Source organism: Populus trichocarpa, chromosome 10, assembly GCF_000002775.5.
Source record: "Populus trichocarpa isolate Nisqually-1 chromosome 10, P.trichocarpa_v4.1, whole genome shotgun sequence".
NCBI lineage: Eukaryota > Viridiplantae > Streptophyta > Magnoliopsida > Malpighiales > Salicaceae > Populus > Populus trichocarpa.
In genome coordinates this window covers 12,928,973-12,947,134 of record NC_037294.2, presented here as the reverse complement: position 1 = coordinate 12,947,134, position 18,162 = coordinate 12,928,973, and the positions used below count along the sequence as shown (strand labels likewise).

The 18,162-nt window shown below is 35.2% G+C and overlaps 3 protein-coding genes across 7 annotated transcripts; 2 read left to right on the top strand and 1 right to left on the bottom strand.

Moving 5' to 3' along the window:
- Positions 1–1,782: 1,782 nt before the first annotated feature.
- LOC127903884 (uncharacterized) lies at positions 1,783–5,560 on the top strand. Of its 2 annotated transcripts, none has more exons than XM_024610261.2 (2): positions 1,783–2,424; positions 5,219–5,560. In XM_024610261.2, the coding sequence occupies exons 1-2, from the start codon at positions 2,194–2,196 to the stop codon at positions 5,390–5,392; spliced, it is 405 nt and encodes a 134-aa protein (XP_024466029.1). In that variant the 5' UTR covers positions 1,783–2,193; the 3' UTR covers positions 5,393–5,560. The 2 variants fall into 2 exon arrangements, with proteins under 2 accessions (XP_024466029.1, XP_024466031.1); XM_024610263.2 differs by having other exon boundaries at positions 1,795–2,424; positions 5,237–5,560.
- A 479-nt stretch (positions 5,561–6,039) lies between these two features.
- Positions 6,040–8,223, top strand: LOC7462685 (F-box protein SKIP28). Of its 2 annotated transcripts, XM_052456299.1 has the most exons (3): positions 6,040–6,226; positions 6,335–6,634; positions 7,557–8,223. In XM_052456299.1, the coding sequence occupies exons 1-3, from the start codon at positions 6,209–6,211 to the stop codon at positions 8,151–8,153; spliced, it is 915 nt and encodes a 304-aa protein (XP_052312259.1). In that variant the 5' UTR covers positions 6,040–6,208; the 3' UTR covers positions 8,154–8,223. The 2 variants fall into 2 exon arrangements, with proteins under 2 accessions (XP_052312259.1, XP_024466028.1); XM_024610260.2 differs by having other exon boundaries at positions 6,042–6,634.
- A 253-nt stretch (positions 8,224–8,476) lies between these two features.
- On the bottom strand, positions 8,477–14,557 carry LOC7459761 (glucan endo-1,3-beta-glucosidase 3). 3 transcript variants are annotated; one of them, XM_024610259.2, is made up of 5 exons: positions 14,146–14,557; positions 9,701–10,954; positions 9,349–9,376; positions 9,078–9,169; positions 8,477–8,682 (listed from the first exon to the last, which is right to left on the bottom strand). In XM_024610259.2, the coding sequence occupies exons 1-5, from the start codon at positions 14,201–14,203 to the stop codon at positions 8,624–8,626; spliced, it is 1,491 nt and encodes a 496-aa protein (XP_024466027.1). In that variant the 5' UTR covers positions 14,204–14,557; the 3' UTR covers positions 8,477–8,623. The 3 variants fall into 3 exon arrangements, 2 of the variants coding, with proteins under 2 accessions (XP_024466027.1, XP_002314794.2); XM_002314758.4 differs by lacking the exon at positions 8,477–8,682 and having other exon boundaries at positions 8,733–9,169; positions 14,146–14,554; XR_002984228.2 differs by lacking the exon at positions 8,477–8,682 and having other exon boundaries at positions 9,049–9,169; positions 9,621–10,954; positions 14,146–14,556.
- Between the last annotated feature and the right edge of the window lie 3,605 nt (positions 14,558–18,162).

Here is an 18,162-nt window from a genome sequence, read left to right as displayed (position 1 = left end):
ATCGAGGGGCATTGTTTTGTGGCCGAAGCTGGTGGTACTGAGCGTCAAGGGAAGGGAAAGTTTCTGTGGGACTGGACCTACCTAGCTACAAGACTAATGATGACCGAGGCTGGTTTAAATTAGTCAAGAGTCAACTCCTTCCTCACCTCGTGATAAAAGGAAAAAAAGGAAAACCTTCTGATATCGCCTAATTTCCCAGTGCCCTCGTGTTGATTACCAAAAGGCAAATTCTAGAATGCCTGCATTGACTCTACAAATTCATTTTTTGCCACAACGTGCACAGGATTTTGGAGTAGTTTTATTTAATTTTGATAAATATACAAGAACTTGAAAAGAATAGTCATTTTTTCCAGAGAACAAATCTCACATATAATTAGTAAATAAACAAATAAATAAAATACTAATATATAAAATTAAGAATTGACCAGCTATCTTCAAAGATGCCACAGAATTTGGTTATAGTTTGGAACATCCAGTCCAACCAAAAAGAGTCTAGTCAAAGACATCGTTAAGAACCCTACCAGTTTACGAGCAAAAAGCTGATCATTGTAGTGTAGAAAGCCCTGATATTGCAAGAGCAAGAGGAAGTTCCCTAAGCCCCGCTTTGAATTTTGATTAAGATTTCTCGGAAAGAGAAAAGAAGGCACCGCATTGTTTCTAGATGTGCAAGAGTATGGTGTGGGCTATCGGTGTTTACTCGATTATTTGTACTCGGATTCAAGGTGGTAACTTGCACTGGATGCGGTCTACCAGCACTTTCTTAAACCTGACATCGATTATGATATCACAGTATCCTGAATTATTAATATGCTCTCATAAAGCAACTGAGCTGAGTGTTGATAGCTATAATAGAACTTGTCAAATCTTGCCTGGCTTTCTAAATCCTAAAAGTAACTCTATTTTCACTCAAAAGAACTAGTGATTTGGGGAGAAATCTCTTCATCATTCAAATCTCCCTTCTTTTAAAGAAAAGTGTGGGTGTACACAATAAAATACACAAACGAATTTATCACAAAAAAGTCTATGTAGACTGCGTAAGACCTGTATCTTTGATATTTGGTTAATTTATTAGTTTTGATAATTTTATACGTTTTTTTATAACCAAAGTTGTTGGTGGTAGGTAAAATACTTGTAAAAAATTTCACTCCGATAATTAATTTTTAAAAAGAAAAGTCTATAATTCTTTAAAGAGGCTCTGAAAATAAATATACAGTAAATAATAAAATTAAAAACCAGGAGTTCAAATGATTTCTTTTGTATTTAGAGCCCACAGTCTTGTTTATTTTATAGAAATAAAGGGCTAACATGTAATTTTTTCATGTGTCAAAAAGATAAAAATATATTTGAGTCATTGAATCTCATGATCCAACACATAACCCAATAAGATTTTTAAAGTTATATGTGCTTGGACTCGACGCTTGGCTAAACTTGAAGATGTTGAGTTTAGCCAAGCATCGACAGCTCATCGGACTTGTATATACTTGAGTTCGGTGCTAGGCTGCATCCAAGATCGCTGGATCTGACAACTTGCAAGACCTGTATATATTTTAGCTTAATATTTAGCTAAATTCAAAAATATTGAGTTATCATTCTTCTTCTAATTTCTTTTTAAAAAAATTATATAAAAATAAAACATGCTCGTACATGTATAAGATTTTATTTCATTTGTTTATATCTAGATCAAAATTTAAAATATCTTAACAAATAAAGCTAATATAAGATAAATATACCACCTCTTCAAAGATATTTAAATCCTATGAACCTCAAAGTTGAGTATACATATTTTTCACAAGTGCATCTCTATGTCTTTAGTGTAATATAACAATCAGGTCTGATCTTCAGCTACTCCATACAACTGAACACATATTTGTGCGTAGGTGGGCTAAAAACTTTCTGTTAATCAAGAGTAAAAAATATATCCTACGGCGATTACAAAACTAGCTCTGTCCCCTCTACGCCTAACCCAACAACGACCTGACCTGACCTCTCCCTCCTCCCTTTTAGTGAGTGTTTGGGATTCTTCTAACATTTCCTCTTTTGCTACTTTCTTTCCCCCCCCACCCTATCAGTCTTTTCTTCAAACACTTTGTATGCATTTACCGTAACTGCTGATTCATTTAGGCAGTTTTATGATCAATTTTTTGTTTAAGTGATGAGAGAATAAGCAAGAAATAAAAAATCAAGCAAAGTGAAATGGACGGAGCAGAGCTGGAACTAGAGCGAAGGAGCAAGTTCTTGAGTAGTTTGATAGAGAAAAAGAAAGCCAAAGAGCATCAAGAGCAACACAGCAAGCTCAATGTTCGTGTCAGAGCTGCTGATATGCCCGTTCTTTTGCAAGACCGAGCTTTTAGGTGTGCTCGTGACCAGCTTGACTCCATGCCTGGAAAGCTTGATAGCAAACGCCTCGCTCTTGCCCTGAAGAAGGTTAGAAATTAAACAAGTTCGTTGCTTTTCTGGGTTTCGATCTTTGTTTACTCTTCAACCTTTAAAGGTTCTGGTGATTATAAATTATTTATTCTTTCGTTATTAGAGGGTTTATAGTAATGGGTATCGAGTAAATTTTGCATAGAGGCAATCCTGTTGACTGTTCAGGCTTTAACCTGAGCTTCAAATGTGCTTAAGTATGAAGCTAAATCGGCTTGTTGGGTTTTTTTATGGGCGTGTTTAGTGTAGATTAATGGCCACTGAGTAAATTTTGAGAATAGTTGGTCCTGTTGAATGTGCCATTGCTTTAAGTGAAAAATGGTTGGGTCCTTTTTATGCTGCTGGGTTCTAATCTTTAATTAGGGTATGGTTTGCTCTGATTATTAAAGTTGGAATCCTTTATGTGAAGAGGAAAGTGTTTGGCACGTGGTCCAATCTTGCAGCCGTGTTAGATTTTTTCTGCTACCATTATGAAACAGCCAAACTGAGGATGATGGTTTGAATCTTGTCAGTAGTGCGTGTATAGAAACTGCAAGTACAGGTGGCCCTATTGATAATTTGTGTTGTTAATTCTTAATATAAAATTCACTGGCTTTATTTTTATTCTTGATTGCGAAGTTGGTCTGAACCCATTATTTCTTACCAACTCTTTGCTTGATTCTACTGAAAGTATGAATTCCTTAGATTCCAAAGAAATTGAAGTTGTGCAACCATATGTATTGAGTTAATCTTTATAATATTTAGTTATTTACTCAGTCCAATCGAGCCAAAAAGGTGACACCTGTCTCGTAACTAATTAGAATAACCAAATAAATAATACATTGCTGGTTCAATTATTTTCTTGTTTTAGATTTTCTTTTGGTTGATTGCCAGTCTGAATAGCTTCTCTGAATCACTAATTGCATGTGTTCAGAGGGAAGGGAATTACGTGAATCTGAATAGCTTCTCTGAATCACTAATTGCTTGTGTTTGACTTTTCTCTCTTAATTGAGGGTAGAGTTGAGACTTTGGATTACCGATACATGATACATAATTTTAGTCAAATTATAACTATATGCAAATTTTGTTGTAGAATTATTTCATTAAATGTACGAGAAAAAATAGAAATATCTGGATGGTTTTCATATAGGTCGTGTTTAAAATAGTAAAAGGGATCCAACCTGCTGATAACCTGGCACCTTTATGATCCCAGAAAACCTGAGAAAACGAGCAACTGGATTGCTTGCTGTTTAGACGTTCTATATATAGGTTATCTAAATCCTATTAAACTGCTAATGAGTTCTTAGAATTTGTACATATTAAGAGAGCAAAGCATTCTCACAACTCCAGCGTTCAGCAGAATTCTTGGATATGAAATAGGGGCTGCCCATGAGGGCAGGTCCAAGTCCAATATCACTTAAGAAAGGAGTTACAACTCCCTTATGAACTGTCTAGAAGCAGTTTTGGGTCAGTTTTTGAAAAGGGAAAAGTAATATAGAAAAAATACTCTTGTTATTTCTCTGTCAAGGTTCTCTACATTGTGGATGGCACTTGAATTGTGGAAATTGCGTGTTCTTTCCTCTGTGATTGCGTGTTAAGCCTTTAAGCAAGTAAAATAACAATGATCTTGGAACTTCTGCAAACTCCACTGCTCGGAGTAGGTGTAACCTAGATTTGTTAAATTGCTTCATTGGTAGCGGAGCTATGGTTATTACAAGAAGAAACAAGAGAAAAGAGATGAATGCACTGTCATGGTAGCAAAATAGAAGGTGTAAATGTTGAAATATAAGGCATATTGACTCGTCAGGCCTAAGCTTGTTACAGCTTTTCCTTAGTGTACTATCAATTGCGTAGGTCTCTTGCAGTTGATGTTAGCCTAGGTAGCTCTTGCAAGCCAGATGTTCTACTGTTCAATCTAGAACTTTGTCACTTGCATTTCTCGGGGATATAGTTACTTATACCTGCTCATTTGTTTCCAGATTTCTGAGACTTAAAGGAAGCATTGTACCAAAGCATCAAGCAGTGGATTTTGCTAGATTTACCTCTTTCTCAGTCTCTTTAATTTTCCTTTTACCTCTATCACAACACCTACTTGTATGCAATCATTATCTACATCAAACATGGAAATTACCTATTAGATTTGTTTTAAGAAGCAAACTTTTGTATGATAAATGAAAAGAAAACTGGAAGCTGGAAAATGGGGAGGGAAAGAAACAGCTATTTATAAGGTGGAATGTGAGAACACAAGAAAAGAAAAATTGGCAGATTCCATCATCTTTGAAATATGGTAATGTTTCCTGTTTGATGCCAGCTTCAATGATTCTCGATAAATTTTTACACATGGAAATGTTATCTCTATCTATCTCGCATCAATTTATTTTGACAAGTCAAGCAGTTAATAGACCTGGATAAAATAAGCCAAAGATCAAGTTTCTAGACTAATCATTGCTAGTGGAACATAGCTATTGCACACGTGTGCGTATGTTACTCGGATTGAATTTTCTAGAGATGTCATGGGAGCTGGGAGGGGAAAAAATGACACCTGGCAAACTTCAACTTTGAAGAGCGAATTGGACCATACCTCAGGTGGTTTTTTATAATTTCCCTTTAGATTATTTGGCACACTGCTTATAAAGAAGGCCTTTATTGAAGCAGCAAGACTTTGATGTTTAAATACAAGAAAACATAGATAGGTGAATGTCCGCTGTTCTCTATCCTTTTGTTACCTAAGAGATAATGATGATCATTTAAGCTTGAATTTATGGAAATTGTTCTAGGAAGTGCCGTTTAACAATAGCGATCTAACAGATCACAGTTTTTACTGGTTTGCCAGGAATTTGATGCTGCATATGGTCCAGCTTGGCACTGCATTGTTGGAACTAGCTTTGGTTCATATGTTACTCATTCCACAGGAGGTTTCTTGTATTTTTCGATCGACAAGGTTTACATCCTTCTCTTTAGGACTGCTGTCGAACCTTTAAACCGTTGACAGTTTACAAATTTTGAGTTTCAAGCTTTTCTATGTTGTTATTGAAATCGTACATTTGATTTGCCAGTTTGTGTAAAATTACCGGCTAAGATTATAGTTTCTGTTTTTTTTCCAGCTGTATAACACTCCTCATTATAAGAGCACAAGAGATTGGTCCTTTGTTACTAATTTTTTTTCTGCATTATGTTCTCTCCATTACAAATTAATTAAACCAGGCAGGTAGCATCGTATCTTCGGTCCAATATATTTGTCAAGGATTCTCATTTCTCATGCTTTAGATATTTATTATGAGATAATGCATTTAACTTCTACATATTATCTGGCAACACAAAACAATGATATTTTTGGACAGTGGATCCTCTCACTAGCAATTTCACTTGCAAAAAATCACAAGTGCAGATGAACGCCTTTAAGATACGAAATTCCTGGGAAGTCAACTAGCCGATCCTTTATTTTGATTACGGAAACTACCAAATTATAGCTATTGGCTCGTATGGAAATGCTACGGATCTGTGCAAATGTTGTCTTTGTTATGCTTGCATAGGTGGACCTACGATAATTTGGATTCTTGCGTTCATTTGCTTAGCAAGCAAGAAATGAATAGGTTTTGACAGAGTCAAATGACTGGAAGTTGCAATTACAAATGTGCGGTTCACATTGCTATACGTATGTGTAATGTTACTCAGTTCCAAAACTCTTCTCTCTTTATTTTTCTTGTCTGGCTGTGTCATCCTTTTACACCTCTTTCCTTGAACTGTTCCCCTTTATAAATTATCTTTTGAACTCAAATTACAATATTTGAGCTTGATTGGGGACATGGGGATTTTACATTATGTAGAGAACAAAATGCATGAAAGTAAAGAATACTTTATGCAGCCTCTGCAAATTCTGTATGCTTTTTTTTCTCATCTTGGTTCCAAAAATAGATATACAATCCGAGAGGTGGAACCAGGGCCACCTCATGAGGCTCTATTTTTTGTCCTGGCTTACCTCGATGTATTTGACCTTCTTGTCATGAGTGAAGTTTGCATGCCACTCAGAGATGCAGTGAGCAAAGATGTATTACCGTGGCGGGATATCATCATTGAAAGGCCTTTGAACTCGAGATTGTCTGATGAGATTCTGGTGCAAATCACTTCGAAGGCACATGGCAGACTCAGAACTTTGGCTCTCATAAACTGTTTCAAGATCACAGATGATGGCCTTCAAACTGTCATTGAGAAAAATCATTTAATCAGTAAGGTATGATTACCAGGATGGACCTTCGTTTGTTTCTTATATTCCCTTTATTTTTATTTTTTTATTTTTGATGATGATTAAATTGATTTTTTTCCACTGCCGTTCTCTATAGCTTTGCTATTTTAGCCAGAGAGAGAGAGAGAGAGTTTCGATACTTGCCACCGTTTTTCTAACAACTAATTATCTAGGTTAAGGTGGGCATGGATAAGATATGTTTGGAGGGGATTGCATTTTCATTTAAAGCAAAAGATACCAAATCTTATCAAAATAATAAGTGGACGATGTTGTCTTGAAACAGTTAAAGGATCAGATGAGTGAGTGGCTTCCTGAGGTAAAAAAAAACTTGAGTAATTCAATTGAATTGTATATTTTTGGTCGATGGAAAAAGTAGATTGAGTGACTTGCTGTGAATCAAGTTGAAATCCCATGAAATATTTCTGCTCGTTCTTTTTTTTTTCAATTGAAATTGCTTCAATTGATAAATTTACTGCAGTTGCGGAAACTCGTTGAAAAATAAGAAGATATTGCGAATGACTAGCAGTCTTCAGTAACAGAAACAAAGTATATAATGAATGTTCAAAGGCCTAACACCAGTACTCGTGCAACAAGTATATGTAAATCACCAAAGCAGTAAAGCACTAACCCAAGGGTTAGACCGCTTGCTCTTATGAATGTACTAGGTTGACTTGGGAGGTGGTTCGTCTATAAAATGAGCTGAGAAATAACTTAGTCTCAACTAACACTAAAGCTGGTTCAAGAATATCTATCTATAAAATAATCTGAGAAATAACTTAGTCTTAACTGACACTAAAACTGGTTCAAGAATATCCATAATTTTGAATAAAAAGGAAGGAAGCATTTTTTTATGTGGAACAGAAAGCATTCAGGTAAATCCTTATTATTATTATTTTGTCTTTTGGCTCAGCTCCACGTACCCGGATGCTCTGGCTTAACCCCTGAGGGAATCATAAGAACTGTGAAGACACTATCCCAACATCACAACAGCTTAGAGAGTTTACAGATAAACGGTATCCACAACCTAAAGAAAGAACACCTGGAAACAATTTCTTCTCATCTTCAAATGAACCCACCGCATCAAAAGCCACAGCCTATCCTGTATCATCACCATAGCAGTTCCTTAACATCAAGAAACGAAGAAAGTAGCCGCATGATTGATGTGGACATCTGTCCAAAGTGCAATGAAGTAAGAACAGTTTTCGACTGCCCGAGGGCGACCAGCAAGAGTGGGAGAGAGCACTCATTCACCCATTGTAGAGGATGCTACTTTTGCATTAGTAGGTGTGAAGAGTGCGGACAATGTGTGGATGATGAAGAACTGGAAGAGACTCTTTGTTTTGGTATTTTGTGTACAGATTGCTGGCTTCTTCTTCCAAAATGTTGTTTTTGCAACCAGGCATACTGTAAGCAACATGAGAATCAGCGGTGCAGTCTTCCAGACAGTACTGGGTTTCTATGTGACCTTTGTAACGAGAAACTCGAAACTTATGGGGAATTAGAGTAGTGATATTCAGTAATATGTTGAGACAGAGAAATCTTCAAACTTATGGCAGCTTTCTCTACATTAGATTTCATATACATGAATCCATACAGTATGTATGAATATCACGTAAGAGCAGGGCTAAAAAGTGCGTTTAACTTGCGAACTTTAGAGCTTTTATACAAGGTCCCTCAACTTTAAATCCTTGATTCTGGTCTCCCAACTATTATTTTTTAACAACATTTTTTCATGTAACTCACCATTTACCCTAAATTTTGACTCGCATGTTTCTCAAACAAGAAACAAAAATTATAGATATATTGAAGAAAAAAAAAAAGAGAAAAACAAACAAACAAATGGAAGGATTCTTAAGAGGGAAGAAAAAATAATTGATGGGGACAAAAAATTGAAATAAATAATCTATTTTCATAAAGACAAACTTGATGAGCGATCCTCGGAATGTCGTGCATGAGTCGCAACTTTGACCCAAAGGCCTACAAGAACATGTGCAGCAAAACCATTTGACATTGTACTACTGGGAACAACGTTTGACCTGAAAATCATCACGCTACCAATCAAAAATTGAACACATCACAAATCCAGTTCAAAGAATACATATTCTGCCCTAAAAAGATAGTTACAACTTTACAATAATCATCCAGAATTCTTTTCGCTGGTCTATAAAAAAAATCCAAATTCACCAACTCATGTTAAAAAACTACTCCGTGGCTATTTGACCTATCAACCTGGCCACCCCCTTAACTCCTCTCCAGGAAAACCAAAATTGGGTGTGCCGCAAGTTGTCTGATGGCATAAAAAAACAAATGTTTTGAATGATTCCAATGCTATCCAAGGGTTACAACTGATACAAATGCACAAAGTTTTACAAGCAAACCATGCTCATTAGTAAAACACCTATAATCACAGAGGTTGTGAAGGAACCAGCACCATAGAAATATACGGAATGGCAACCAGATGTCGATGAATTTGATGACGGCGCCAGAGAAGTTGTATTTGGGAAGGTACCATTTCTTCCAGCACTACATTAACATAAAAAAGCAGGGTAAAGAAATGTCAGCAAACTACTCTTGGCAATCTGGCGTATCCAAAACAAGAGTTATGAAATGCAGTGCAAAGAGAATTAGACAGCCGAGTGGAAAATAGCAACAAGAAACAAAAATCAGGCCTTTAAATCAATTCTACAAGCTTTAGTTTATACCTTCCAGGAAATATACAGGAACCATGACCTGCAGAAGAAAAAGACAATAAGAAACTCCATATGCGATAGGAAAACCACAAGGGAATAGACAAGCAACAAAAACTCTTGTCACTTGTGCAAGCATCTCTAGTAAAACCCAATCTGGCAGTTTCGAGAATTAAACACCCTAAATCATTAACAGGCACGACCACTTATTTTTGCAGTGGAGTAGCTTTTATGCTAGATGAACACTTACTGCAAAGTTAATATACCATTAGCCAATTAATGCTCACCAAGTAATTCATATCCCCACTGTAATATAGTTGGTTGTTTTCTTCTCAAATCCTATTTTGCTGGAACTATAATTGCTTACTTGGGTCACTGGTGGTGATGGTGGCTACACCTTTAAAATCACAAGTACCAGGAGACTTGGCCATTTTCTGGAAATAAGCATTGAAAGCATATGTTGAATGAGCAACAACATTATCTGGCTCATAGCATGGCTGCCCTTGTAACAAGAATGAGCAATCAACTTTCCCAGGTCCACAAGCCCAATCAAGAGCTGCCTGTAGCATCTTTGGGTCAGCACCTTCCTTTGCAACACAAAAGGTTTGGTTTGTGGTGTCATTTGCAAGTAAAGTACCAGCACCAGTCAAGTGTAAGGTATAAACTGGCATGCCGTTGGCATCAAAAAGCCCCCAGTTCTTTTCGGAGACTGGCCCGGGTCTCGAATCCTCATTATAGAGCTCGTAAATATATGTACTAACCACAATCCCAGGATGTTTGGGAGTGCCTGTGTTATTAAGCACATGCCTAATCAAGTTGCTGTTGTAAGTGTTAGCATTGTCAAGTGTTGCATCTGGCTCAGATGAGTCACCTTTGGATGGCCAGCCAGACTCAGTCACAAAAATAGGGATTTTGGTGAAGTTCAGATAGGACATTGAAAAATATGCTGCATCAACAATGGCATCAAAGACGTTAGTGTAATGAAGGAGTGTATTAGCATCCACAGCTTCCTTGTTAGGAGGGAGGGGGCGGAAAAGCGCATAGTCCAACGGGATCACACCATTTGATTGCATGTAGTCATAGTATGGATATACATTTAGCATAAAGTATGACCCTGTGGACTGCAAAAATTTAAGCAAGGGAACCATGACTGGATCCCAAGAGCGATTGAAGAAGGCTTGGGAAGGAGGGAAAGAGTCAAGGATGATGGAAGAAGACTGAGGGGTAGAGACTTTAATTTGGCCATCAAGATTGGAGGCAACAAGGGCAGAATGGATAAACTTCAGGGCAGAGACCAGGACAGGGGCAGCATTTGGGAGTGTAGTAAGGATTTCAGATCCAACTGCAATGGCTGTGATGTTGGTGGCAGGGACATGGGCTATTACATTGCGAGCAACCCAGTTGGCTGCAGTGGCATTCGATTGACCAATGCCAAGGAGCTGCTCATTGGGAACTGAAACAGTTACACGGATGCCTGTGTTGGCAAGTGCATGGAGCATGGCTCGGTCTGCATCATAGAGCCTGACATGTCGAATGTTCTGAGCCTTAAGAAGGGCTACCACCTGAGTTGGACTTGGCATGTCAGAGAGTGCTGTGCCAATATTCACACCAATGAAGGCATCTGGTAAACGAGAGAGAGAGAAAAAGCAATTCAACAGTAGGATTTAGACAAGCAAATTGTCTTTGTTGATAGAAAAGATTTCATCTTCATCAAACCACTAAAAGTTTCTGTAACTATATTATAAAATATGAACACGGACATTGCAAAACTATGTTCAGAAAGACTATCAATCCTTGGCCAGAGAAAATCTGAAACAAACAAGGGAAGAACGCATTTTGACATTCAAGAGATAATGTCAGGCATGGAAAATAGAATGGAAAATAGCTTCTATACGCTCAGACACAAAGTGTGGAAACTGTAGCTCATTTGACACCAGTTAGGTAGATATCCATGATCATCAACGCATTGTGTGCCTTATTTATGACCCATACACAACGCATTCAGAATACAAGTATTAACAGTAGACATGGTTGCTTAATAATGGAGGCAAAATCTATAAGTAAACTAAAAAGAAATATAAATGCAAAATTAACTCCTTTCTACAGTGACAGCATCTAGTAATTTAACCATACCAATTCCTAAAAAAGGGAACAAATTAGTCCCACTAATCCCAATCCAGTTTGGAATCACCATGATAAAAACCAACACTTTTCTTATTGAGCAAAACTTAAGATGGCACCACCAAATAATGGGGGCCCACACGTACCTCTCATGCTGAATCATATATATGACTGTTAAATTGCAGATTGTATTTATCTACTTTGTACAACTATTCATAGTATCCATTGATTATCTACATGAAAAGGCATTGTAAATACAAACATCATTATTTGTCTTCTTTTCAGAGCTCCCTAAGACTTAAAAGCATTATGAAGGGTAAACTATATATTTACCCTTTTGGATTCATTAATATTTCTACTTCTACCTCCATACTTTAAAGTTTCCCAATATTAAATAACCAAGGAAACGTTCACTTTTTTTCATACTTTGTATTGTCTTTTATTATTTTTCCCTTTATAACTCCCCATGCATATTAAGCATCTAGAAAAAAGCTGCTAAAAATCTCAAAATCAAATTCAGAAGTAGGCTATTTAATGGTTAATGGTAACATTGCAACTTTTCACTTTTCAGGAACTATAAGGGTAAGGTTGAAAAAATTTAAACCATAAGAATCGAAGTGGAACATTGATAAATCCATAAGGGCAAAAGTGAACTTTGCGTACCAGGAAACCATTTATGGAATTACAGCTTTATCCTTTCCATTGTAGAGAGAGATTGTTATTCTGTCTAGAATACATCATGCCATTGTTAACCTGAAAACAGGCTCTTCTACTACTACTTCTAAGCTTAGGTACAATATTTAAGATACTATATATTATTCTAGAACTTAGATATAGGTTAATGAATTATAATCAACAAAATATTTGTTTATCGAGTAACATATTATTTGAGTTCCTTTATTAAAAAAATGTTATTTGAGGTGGGTTACACTATGTAGTGAGTCATTGGACATTTGATGTGCATTCACCATGTACAAGTAGGGATGACAATTTAACACGAACCTAGTGGAAATGACCCCAAATGGATGGAATTTTTTATAGTTGCCTTACCCGATAGGTAACGAATAAAATATGAATAAGAATATTCACAAATGTGATCCAAACTCAACTCAACATATATATAGCCCAACGTTAACATAACACACAAACACATGTGTGAGATTTATAATATCGCCATTTAATATATATGTATACATATCTCAAATATATATTACTCTTTTATTTTATGTTGAATAATAAATATCATTTAAATAGTGAATACTCAAAGTCTCAAATAAATTCCTGAAATTCGATGGATAGTATGAATATCTAAATTTTTTATCCAATGGCTAATGGATATGGTAGAAACCCGACTCATGAATACCCATTACCATCTTTACAAGGACATTTTGAGCTCCCTGCATTGAGAGATGCAGGTTTTGCTTTAAAACTATAAATAATATAATATAGCAAATGGGGTCTTGTAAATAAATGACACATCACACAATTTATGTAACACTGCCCTCCTAACTTTGATCATGATTAAGCCTTGCACTTAGTAGACCATCATCAACTTCAAAATTTTTCCAAATATCAAATCTCTAGACATTGAAGGGGAATGAGGATGACTTCTATAATATCCTGACAATCAGATCTACAATGAGGATGACTTCTATAATAAAAAAAAAGAGCTCTGGGCAAGAATAAAACAGCTAGGGAGGTGATTGCTTTTGCATACTATAAACATCCACTGCCCACTGGGGGGTGTACAATGCTGTAGTGGAATACATGTATGCAACAGGTTGTGGTACTAGTAGCAAAACAACAACAATATCCTTGGAAAGAGATTTCTAGGATTCCAATTCATCCAATACAAGATGCTTTTGCATCCTCATGCTAAGGGTTTTTTGGTCCTACAGCGTATTTAGTAGAAATGTATCACAGAATATGCTAGTTAAGGGACTGCCACGAGCTGGGAAGCAACATGGGTAGAGATTCCCCCATTAAAAGAGAGGGTTGAGATGAGATCAGAGGTTTTCAACTAAGGGTAAGATTTTTATCCAGAGGCTTCTACTTTGATAGCAACAGATTAAAATCAAATGGAAAGAATATCTTTCAACATACATGCCATCCTTTTCTTATACAGGTTTCAAGAAACAGACCTGCAATGAAGTAGAAGGAAACTATTGACTAATTAGTACACTAACCCTGCAAATTCAACCAAATAACACCTATTTTATTGCAAACTTAAATTATAGTACAAATAATCCTATCTTCCTGTTCAGACTAATCACTGAAAACCAAGCTAGTGTCACATAGTAAGACGAAGAAGAAGAAGAAGAATACTATTTCAAACGAAAAAACTTAAACTATTAAGTAGAGATAACTGAAAAACTGCACAAAAAAAAAAGATACCCAGCAAAGGCACACGCAAACTTAACTGGAGAACTACAAGAAAGAACTTGAAAAGAAAGGGGAATCAAGGTAAACAGAGAGAGAAAGAAAAAAGCAAACAGGTAGAATAGAATGGCAACTAATGCCTACAAATCATTGTTTCAAGAATTAAAAAAAATTAAAATAAGCTAGCTAAGAGGACTGAGCTGCAGCGAATAATAAAGATAAAGAGTATGAAACCAAAATAAACCAAGCAGATTAGAGAATCAATACAAGAAAAAGCAATAAAACCATGAAAGCACAAAGAAAGAAGCTTACCTTCATCAGCAGAAACAACAGGCACCATCAATAAGAAAAGCAGGAGCAGCAGAGCCATTGAATCTTCCGTCACAAATTAAATCTTCTATACCTTGAAAAAACCACAAAAACCCAGAAAGGAAATGTATTAGAGGACCAATCAGAAAGACACTAGAAGAAAACAAAAAAGAGCCCGCAGAGAGGAGGTAGAGAGAGAAAAGTTTGCTCCTTTTGAGGTCTCTCTCTATCGTGGGAAATGTTTTTGAACAAAACGAAGATGGGCTTCGTTTAGTTTAGTTTAATTTAGTTGTGCAATAAAGAGACAGGGCGTGTGGGCAGGGTTTGTTTATTCCGGCATTTCCTACAATGCCTTTGGATTTGACCTCCTCGAATGGTTTCATTTCTTTTCATAACCATTTCTATTTTCTAGAATAGCTTAATTATTATAACTTCAAATGTAGCAGCGGTGTTCTACAAGTGCATTCTTTCCATCAACTTGATGTATTTGATAAAAGATAAATTTCCTTAAATATCATTTTAAAATTCGAATTAAAAAATCAATTAAGAGATTAAACTTCTTTTACCACTGGAAAAATTAAAAGCACTAGTCTACAAACAACATTTTTTGTTTTTAGTTTAATGTGGATGTCCGGACCAGCTTGCGTGCATCTTAACTAATCCCACGGGCCCTAAAGTTAACGACCATGTAAATCTCCAGTGATCATTATATAAACAATCACGGAACTCGACTCTTAAACCACAGATAAAACAAATTTCTTCTTCAAACAACATGTTTATTCGTACTGGTATTGATTACTTAAGTGTCGGATACTGGAGGGCTGAGATTGAGCGAAGGTACATGTTAAACTGTGAGGATAGCAACTTTGCTTCAAATTGAATGGAGAGAGGTGTGACTGCAGGCTTTTAATGGCAAAGGAGAGGGAGGGGCTTCACTTCACGGTCTCCGAGGAGAGTTCCGGTGCTGACGTGGAAGCTGAGCTGGATTCAATCAACGGTCATATTCCAAGTAGAAAGTGCACCCTTTTCTTTATTACTAGAGTTATGCCGTGGTCGGGTTTTTTTTTCAATAAAAGAAATAAATATACAAGTTTTTTCAATATTTTTTTTTATATAAAAAAATTTCAATCACAAATATAAATAATTATACATGTATTTAATTAAATAAATTGATATTTAATAAAAAAACTAGAATTAAAATATTTAAAATCGCAACACTGCTATCATTTATCTAGTAACCTTGTTTTTTACAATAATTTTTTTTTAATGAAGCCATTACTCATACTAATAAAAGATAAAAAAAAGTTTTCAACAATAACAAATTAAATGAAATTATAAAACGCAACTATCAAATAACTGAAAAGTAAAATTAAAAAAAAAACAATGAAAAAAATTATGGGTTAACTCGTTAACATTGCGACCATGAGCACATGGTTAGGATAAACTCGTAGAGAGTAAAGGGGAAAGAAAAGCACGAAGATCAATTCCTAAAAAAATATATGTTAAATAATAAAATTGAAGAAAAAACAATGAAGCAAGATTCATAATAATAATAATAAAAAAAACAAGCTAACCTTCAAAACCGATGACCGACCGCATGGAAAACAAACCCAAAAATCAATAAAGCAAGATTCTTAGTACAAAAAAAAAACTTAGCGATGAAACAAGAAAAAATGAAAAGAAAAGCAAAGAAAAAAAATCAAGTCAACCTAGGATTGGAATAACCCCTGCGTAAAGAAAAGTGAAAAAAAGACATGAAAACCAGTTAAAAATAAATAAATTTGAAGGACAAAATTAAAAATAAATCAATTTTATAAAAAAGACCTAAAAATAAAAGTTAATATAAATTAACTTTCAAAACCCGTAACCTTGTTCATGATAGTAGAACTAACCCCATAAAAGAAAAAAAAAAGAAAAAAAGAAAAATTATCAAAAGAATTGGGAATAAGTTTGACATTAAAATCAAATCAAACAAAACGAGAAAATAATGAAATTGAAGAAAATAAATCAATTAAAAAAAATAAAACAAAACAAAATAAAACATATAGTAATCATAAAAATGCATACTAAACTAGATATACAAAATAAATATCAAGGCACACCTACACTTTATCAAATAAAAGAAATAGAAAAGAGAGGGGAGGGGAGAAGAAAACAGTCAGTCAGGACTTAACCAGAGCTCCACCACATATACGAGTCACACCACCATGTAGAGATCATTGGTGTGCTTCCAACACCACCTTTAAAGGTGGAGTTTAGATACCGCCGCATGCACCGTCCAAACAGCATGTGATGTCATTCACTTGTTATACGTGTCTGACACACGCCAACGATTTTTTTTTATTAATATTTTATTGAACATAAAAAAATAAAATTTCAATAAAGCCCCTTCACCAATCAATTATTAAAAATAAAACCATTATGAAAATACCAAAACACCCATGCCCATTAGTGAATAAGACATAATTTTTCAGGGGTGATCTAGTTAATTTATTGTGCAAAAAAAAAGAAGATAAAAACACTCATTAGAACAACCTTTATTTTATTTTTATTCAAATGGCAATTAAGTCATTTCAATGTACATAACATTCGTAAAAAGGCAAATATACATCTCATCAACGTCGTAATAACAATAAACCCCTATGAAATGACATAAATACTTCCAATAGCCAGGTATGTGGTTTGTTCTGGCTAGGACGGGGAAAACACAGTGGACCATCCATGGTGTTTTCCCGTGCATGTTAGTTTTACTTATTAGTTATGTGACTTGTGTTTCACCGTGGGGCACATATTCTTTTTTCAACAAAGAAATTTATATACACAGGCTTTTTCAAGGCATTTTTGTAGAAAATAAAAAAGTTTATGCATATATGTTTCACCGCCTGACCTATTTTTTTGAGCATGCACACTTGGGCCTTTTTTTTTGTTGCATCAAGGATGAATGACATATCATCCGCTCTAATTTTTTTATATAAAAAATCAAACAACATGTAGTCTAATTTTGCCTAAATTTTGGCCACTGCGGTGGCAGAAAAAATCATTTCTTAAGGTTTTTTTACCCAAAAATATATTTTTCAACCCATCTTGACCAAAAACACCTAGAGAACACCATGGGAACCATGATAAACCTATACATGACCTAAAAAATCGAAAAATCCCTCCTAAAAAATAAATCAATCAGAAACAAAAAATCTTCTCGATCTTCTATCTATTTTTTTTTTATGAACTTTAAGGGTAAAAAAACACCTAATATGAACTATTCTCATCAAATAAAACCATTTGACACAAATATCAACTATTTTGGTGGCCGAAATTGGTGTTAACGATATTTTTCTTTTTATACCACTAAAATCCGGCTATCTCTCTATCAAATCAAGAACTAAAAAATAACAAAATTAAACCTTTGTGCACAATTTGAATTGAAAAAATATTGAGGTGCCGAGTATGTATAATTTTTAAAGTATGAGGACTGATAAACTTATTATGTGAACTTTGAAGCCATCACCTATCTGTGATGCCTTTTCTAATATAGTCACTTATTTTTCAATTTCATTTTTAATCAACAAATTTGATTTAATTGTACTTAAATTTGGTTAAAAAATTGATGCAATTGCTTAAAAATAATTTGATGATTAAATTGAAAAAAATAAAAATTATAAATAAGAAAGGGTGCACAATATCAACTTAACAGTACTCTTCCAGTTTTTTACTTAATTATAACTTATAATAATACAATATAATTATCATATTGGATTTATGTTGGTATGCTACGTTTTTTATATCATTTTTGTTCTGGGAGGGGAAGTCCCCACGAGGGGAGTGTTAAAAAAGACAGGCCTTTAGGAATATGCCGAAACATCTCATTTTGGGCCAGCCTAGAATGCCTCTGCCGACCTCGAACACTGGATTTGATTACAAAAACAGATTCCGTGTTTTGCCATGTATGTTCGCAACACAGGCATCGTAGCAGAGTGCTTTCATTTTTGGACAACAGTGATTGAACCTAGACGGAATCAAACA

Coding starts and splice junctions, on each gene's coding strand:
- LOC127903884 (XM_024610261.2), top strand. CDS start 2,194: ATGGACGGAGCAGAGCTGGAACTAGAGCGAAGGAGCAAGTTCTTGAGT. Junction 2,425..5,218: donor TCGCTCTTGCCCTGAAGAAG/GTTAGAAATTAA, acceptor AACAGATCACAG/TTTTTACTGGTTTGCCAGGA.
- LOC7462685 (XM_024610260.2), top strand. CDS start 6,209: ATGGGGATTTTACATTATGTAGAGAACAAAATGCATGAAAGTAAAGAA. Junction 6,635..7,556: donor AAAATCATTTAATCAGTAAG/GTATGATTACCA, acceptor CTTTTGGCTCAG/CTCCACGTACCCGGATGCTC.
- LOC7459761 (XM_002314758.4), bottom strand. CDS start 14,203: ATGGCTCTGCTGCTCCTGCTTTTCTTATTGATGGTGCCTGTTGTTTCT. Junction 10,955..14,145: donor TGTTGTTTCTGCTGATGAAG/GTAAGCTTCTTT, acceptor CTCGTTTACCAG/ATGCCTTCATTGGTGTGAAT. Junction 9,377..9,700: donor CATCACCACCAGTGACCCAA/GTAAGCAATTAT, acceptor TTTCTTCTGCAG/GTCATGGTTCCTGTATATTT.